This window comes from Musca vetustissima, unplaced genomic scaffold (genome assembly GCF_032173495.1).
Source record: "Musca vetustissima isolate MV318-11 ecotype Yass unplaced genomic scaffold, APGP_CSIRO_Mvet_v1 utg596453, whole genome shotgun sequence".
NCBI lineage: Eukaryota > Metazoa > Arthropoda > Insecta > Diptera > Muscidae > Musca > Musca vetustissima.
This window is the reverse complement of record NW_026888853.1, coordinates 1-6,213: the sequence shown is the minus strand read 5'-3', so window position 1 is coordinate 6,213 and position 6,213 is coordinate 1. Positions and strand designations below refer to the sequence as shown.

Genomic DNA, 6,213 nt, shown 5'->3' with positions numbered 1-6,213 from the left:
TAATAATTTGTAAATATGTATAATTTTCATGTTTTTTTTTCAATTTATTAAATATATTTATAATTTTTTGTTTATATCAGTTTTTGTTGTGTTTTACTATTTTTTTTATGGATTTCTTGTGGATTCTTTCTTTACTTCATTTCTGTTCTCTGGAATATGTATGTCTGTATCTTTTTTGAATTTTAAAAAACATAAACTTATTTTGTCTTTTTTACTTTTCCTTTTTGTTGTTGAATTTTGAATACTCTATTTTGTTTGTGGATTGTTTTTCGTTTTTTTTTTTTAGTGAAACATAAACACAAGGAATCTAACAATTGCAGTTAGCATTGGGTGTGCCTTGAGGTTGATCGGTCAGTCTTTGGCCTTTCTGGCCTCCGCCCACTAACGTCGGATCAGCATCTAAACTTTCGGACATTTTGTCGCAAATAATGTCGACCAAACGTTCGAAGACAGCCTGAAAAAACAAGAACAAAAATGAAATTTATAAACATATATTTTTTAAAGAATAAATACAGGGTTTTTAGGAATATTTTTTCTAGAATTCCATAAACCTGGATTTTTTTAACGAATTTTTTTCTAAGACTAACAGGCGTGGATTTTTTAAAGAATATTTTTTCAAGGCCTATATATGCGTGGATTTTTTTAAAGAATATTTTTTCAAGGCCTATATAGGCGTGGATTTTTCAAAATAGTTTTTTCAGAGACCTATATAGGCGTGGATTTTTCAAAATAGTTTTTTCAGAGACCTATATAGGCGTGGATTTTTCAAAATAGTTTTTTCAGAGACCTATATAGGCGTGGATTTTTTAAAAAATATTTTTCTGTGGATTTTTTAAAGAATATTTTTTTGTGGATTTTTTAAAGAATATTTTTTAAGGCCTATATAGGAGTGGATTTTTTAAAGAATAATTTTTCGTGGATTTTTTAAAGAATATTTTTTCAAGGCCTTTATTAGGCTTGGATTATTTAACGAATATTTTTTAAGGCCTCTCTATAGGCGTGGATTTTTTAAAGAATATTTTTTCAAAAGCTCTATAGGTGTGGATTTTTTAAATGCAGGATCAACAGCAATATAGGTGTGGATTTTTTAAATGCAGGACCACCAGCAATATAGGTGTGGATTTTTTAAAGAATACTTTTTAAGACCTCTATAGACGTGAACTTTTTATAAACTATTTTTTCTTTCCCTCTAATTAGGGTTAAATGAAATCCCAGTATATCTTACCTTAACATTCACATTTTCCTTGGCCGATGTTTCGAAAAATTCCACTCCCAATTGATCGGCCAATTGTCGACCGCGTTCAAATGAAATTACTCGCTGGTCTTCCATGTCGCATTTGTTGCCCACCAATATGACTTGTGCGTTATCCCATGAATAGGTTTTGATTTGTGTTACCCTAAATTCCAAAGAAAATGAAGAAGACAAACATTTGAATACATTCCCTTACAAACAACCAGAGATACGGTTTCTCTATCTCCCCCATTTTTTGTTTCTTACCAATCTTGTACGGAATTAAAACTGTCTTCATTTGTGACATCATACATCAAAATGAAACCCATGGCGCCACGATAATATGCTGTTGTTATTGTTCTATAACGTTCTTGGCCAGCGGTGTCCTGAAAAATGACAAGAAAGTAAGAAACAGATTGTGTAATGATGTCCTTCTCCACACTCACCCATATCTGCAGCTTAACCCGCTTGTCATGCCGAAACACAGTTTTCACTTTGAAATCAATGCCAACCGTAGACACAAAGGCAGATGTAAAACTGTCATCGGCATAGCGGAAGAGGAAACTTGTTTTGCCCACACTCGAATTGCCAATTATCAACAATTTGAACATATAATCGAAATTCTGATCGGAAGCATCTTTTTGCCATTTTGGATCACCAGCTCCGGCCATCTGTAAATAAAAATTGGGTAGAGAGGGAAGAGAGAAGTCATTAATTTTGAAATTAATATTCAAGAAGTTTGCCATTTTCAAAATTTATGTCACGTAGAAGAGATTAATGAAATCCTTGTTTTGTTGTCATCAACTTCAAGGGGGTCTTGTTCTCCTTTTTTTGCGAAGGGAGGAATAAAAGCAACAAAGATAAAGAAATGATGATTTCATAGGGTGTTTTCCATGACAAAAAATGAGGCATCCTTACACAATATTTTTAGAGAAGATTTTGTTAAGGGACTAAATCCATCAATTTCATTTTGTAAAGAATATTTTTTCAGGACTAAAAGCGTTGATTTTTTAAGAATGTAGATTTCGAGGACTAAACTAGGGGTGGATTTTTAAAGAACATTTTCTCCAGTACCAACTAAAGGCGATGATTTTTTAAGGATATTTTTTAAGGTTTCTAAAGGCGTGGATTTTTTATATAGTATTTTTTCATGGTTTCTTTGGGCGTGAGTTTAAGGTTTCAATAGGAGTGGATTTTTTTAAAAAATAATTTTTTAAGGTTTCTATAGTCGTGGATTTTTAAAGAATATTTTTGCAAGGACTCTATGAGCGTGTATTTTTGAAAGAATATTTTTTCTAGGTTTATATAGGCGTGGATATTTTGAAGAACGTTTTTTTCAAGGTTTCTATAGGCGTGGAATTTTAAAGAACGTTTTTAAAGGTTTTTATAGGCGTGTATTTTTTAAAGTTTCTATAGGCGTGGATTTTTTAAAGAAAAATTTTCAATGATCTATAGGCATTGATTTTTTAAAAAATAATTTTTCAAAATCTCTATAGGCGTTGATTTTTTAAAAATTATTTTTTCAAAGGCTCTACAGAAACTGATTTTTTAAAGAATATTTTTTCAAAGGCTTGTTTTTTAGTAATATTTTCCAAAGGCTTTTTTTAGTAATATTTTTTCAAGCACTCATTACGTGTGGTTTTTATACCCTTCACCACACTATGGTACAGGGTATTACTTTGTGCATATGTTTGTAACAGGCAGAAATAATCGAGATAGACCCATGGTTCCTTTTGAGAATATGCATAGAATCACTTTCTGAGTCGATTTATGCATGTCCGTCCGTCTGTCCATGTTAAATTGTAAACAAAGTACAGGTCGCATTTATGATCCGAATTGGATGAAATTTGGCACATCGTCCTTTGGCCAAGACGAACCCTATTGAAATTGGGAAAAATCGGCTCAGATTTAGATATAGCTCCTATATATATTTTCATCCGATTTAAAGTAAATGGTGCACCAATGTCCCTATATAGCATTCGATTTGCACGAAATTTGGCATAGTGTACTGCATTGAGTCTAGAATGATGTATTTTAAGTTTCGTGAAAATAGGTTCTGATTTAGATATAGCTCCCATATATATTTTCGTCCGATTTAAAGTGAATGGTGCACCAAAGATCCGAAAGATATATCGATTTTCACGAAATTTGACACGCGTACTGAATTAGGTCTAAAATGAAGTGTGCCAAGTTTTGTGGAAATCGGTTCAGATTTAGATATAGCTTAAAGTAAATGGTGCACCAAAGACCCTATAAATTCTTCGATTTGCACGAAATTTGGAGTCTAGAATGATGTGTGCAATGTTTCGTGGAAATCGGTTCAGATTTAGATATAGCTCACATATATATTCATCCGATTTTATGTAAATGGTGCACCAAAGTCCCTATATATATATTTCGATTTGCACAAAATTTGGCAAGGCGTACAATGATGTGCGATAAGCTTCGTGAAAATCGTTCCAGATTTAGAAATAGCTCTCATATATATTTCGTCCGTGAAAATCGGTTCAATGAAATGAAATTTAGCATAGCTTCCAGAAAGGTATAAAGATCTTATATTCAAGTTCATTCAATTTCATGCCAATGTTCTTTCGAAAAGGCGAAGTCTGTTAGGAGACAAAGTGGTGAAGGGTATCAGATAGGCGGCTCCGCCTGGCTTTATTACTTTCCTTACTGGTTTAAAGAATATTTTTTCAAGGACTCATTGGGCGTGATTTTTATAAAGAATATTTTTCTTGTACAATAACAAAAAAAAAATAAACAATAAAACCCGCTGCTAAATGTTACAGATGACCTGTCTATACCCCAATAATGTTCGTTTAATTTAGTCCAATAGTTCTCTGACAGAAATTTACCTTTACCATTTCCAAAATAATCCAATCAAATATTTTACCTTTTTATTTCACATTTATCACATATATAACCGAATTTATAACCACAATTTTTATCTCAAAATATCTTCTGCTGAGAATAGATATTGCACAAAACCCACATTTAACATAAAACTACAGTTAAACGGAATATCTACGAAAATGCTGACAGCTTTATTTCACTAGCTTTAGGATTTCATCTATCTTCGGCTGTCATTCAAACATGCCAAGGAGTTACCCCCAAAAGTAACTTAAAAGCATTACCCAAATTCATATTGTATCACAATGGGTTTCTGTCGGGTTTTTGGAGCTGAGTAATCCTCGCCCGCATTTCTTACGTCAAATGCATTTCCAAATCGATTGTTATATTTTCCGGTTATACATCTTCCTACCTCCCTTCCATACTCGATTCTCCCAACAAGACAACCACCACGACACGACAACGATGACAATTGCTGGGGCTTAAGGTGTGTTCTGGAAAATTATGGGGTTGCGAATAAGGTGTGTGTGAATGTGTGTTGTGTATCTTTAAATGTGTGTGTGTGTCTCCAAAATGCACACCGGAAATGATGAGTGAATGCAAACTCACGCTGACAGTCATGCCAAGCATTTTTCGTTGTGTTTTTCTTCTGCTTCTTCTTTTTGCGTTGTGCTATAAGTGTTTCAACCCGTTGAGTGGCACTTCGTTACTGTAACGACGTAGATGCACATGAAAAAAATACAACAATAATAACCGGAGACTAACGAATACAAATGAATAGCGATCACACACACACACAAACCCAATTCCGACTCACTCACCTACTCTTTATTATTATTCTTGAACAGAAAACAAGGATGCAGTGACACGTAGCTAAATATAAAGTGTTTCGTTTTTTTTCATTTTTTTACTTATATATTTCTATAGGATAAGGAAGCCAGGTAATGGCTGGAGAGGGAATAGGATGATGGAAAAAGTGTTGAGTAGAGAAAGGTATAAGAAAATGTGTTGTAGGTTATGGAATGGCTATGATGCAATCTTGTTCTGGTATGTTTAATAAATTACAGTGGAAAATGTGGATAAATGCCTAAGTAGTTCTCGAAAAGGATTATTTTAAAAATTCAATTTTATTATTGTCGGATTTTCTTATTTTTGTCAGATTTTGTAATCGCTCTAGAGGCAAAACATCACCTAGGGGTGAGATAAAAAAAAACTGCAACAAAGTCAAGTGCCATAATTTTTACACTTCTTTTTAAATTTTATTGAATGAAAGCAAAAATGTCGGAAATAGCGTCAAATTTTAGAATAAGTTTAGATTTGTTCGAATTGGTCCTTTGATCGACACTTTGGTATTTTTTAGTGCCAACCTTGCTTTCCCAAATACTCCAGACACAATAGTCCAACGGAAATGAAACGAGGAACCATTCTTGGGTGGCGCATCCACCATTGCACTCAGGATGGTCGTGTTGGAATGTCCAAGGTCTGCGGCCAACTTGTTTGCGTGCCCAAGGCTTTAATACACCCTCGCAATAATATTCAGCAATTATTCTGATGATATTCGATTAATACCAGCGAAGAGCTACCATCGGCTGTTATGGCCGCCCACACCATCACCATGGCCGGCGCTTGAGTTTTGGTGGCCAACCGAAGGTTCACATTTTCAGCTGACCTCTTTGGCAAGTAAACACGATCATTTTGTTTGTTTACAAACTGCTGGACAACGAATGTTTTCTCATCGAAGAAAACCAAATTCGGCAGTTCACCACTTTCGGCCATGCCCTTTAGCTCTTTTCAGTCTATTTTCTTTCTGTTCCATCACGAATAACTTTTTTCTGGAAAATTCTTACCAAAATGCTTTTGCACGCTTGTAAACAATATAATGAGCTGTCACTGGAAAAATTTTAACAGCTTTCGGTCGAGTGGCTTAGAAATGACAGCAGTCTGAAGATGGCTGCAATTTTTTCATCTCACCCTGTATTTTACACGGTGAAGGGGATCTGACCAAATACTTAGAACGACTGTTTAGATGATGATCAGGCAATATTGTGAGGGTCAAATCAAACAAAATCTAAAGTGACCAAATTTTTATTTTATGGCGTAAATATTCGGGAAAATAAGATTTGGAAAATATA

At 34.0% G+C, this 6,213-nt stretch overlaps 1 protein-coding gene across 1 annotated transcript; it reads right to left on the bottom strand.

The window, feature by feature from the left end:
• Positions 1–244: 244 nt before the first annotated feature.
• Positions 245–1,903, bottom strand: LOC133336637 (ras-related protein Rab-3). Its single transcript, XM_061544919.1, has 4 exons — positions 1,678–1,903; positions 1,499–1,617; positions 1,226–1,397; positions 245–454 (listed from the first exon to the last, which is right to left on the bottom strand). The coding sequence occupies exons 1-4, from the start codon at positions 1,900–1,902 to the stop codon at positions 308–310; spliced, it is 663 nt and encodes a 220-aa protein (XP_061400903.1). The 5' UTR covers position 1,903; the 3' UTR covers positions 245–307.
• Positions 1,904–6,213: the final 4,310 nt, after the last annotated feature.

What these genes read in the sequence shown, in the direction of transcription:
- LOC133336637 (XM_061544919.1), bottom strand. Translation starts at nt 1,902, where the DNA reads ATGGCCGGAGCTGGTGATCCAAAATGGCAAAAAGATGCTTCCGATCAG. An exon ending in GGGTTAAGCTGCAGATATGG is followed by an intron (nt 1,618 to 1,677) that starts GTGAGTGTGGAG and finishes GTCATTTTTCAG; the next exon opens with GACACCGCTGGCCAAGAACG. An exon ending in TTTAATTCCGTACAAGATTG is followed by an intron (nt 1,398 to 1,498) that starts GTAAGAAACAAA and finishes TTTGGAATTTAG; the next exon opens with GGTAACACAAATCAAAACCT.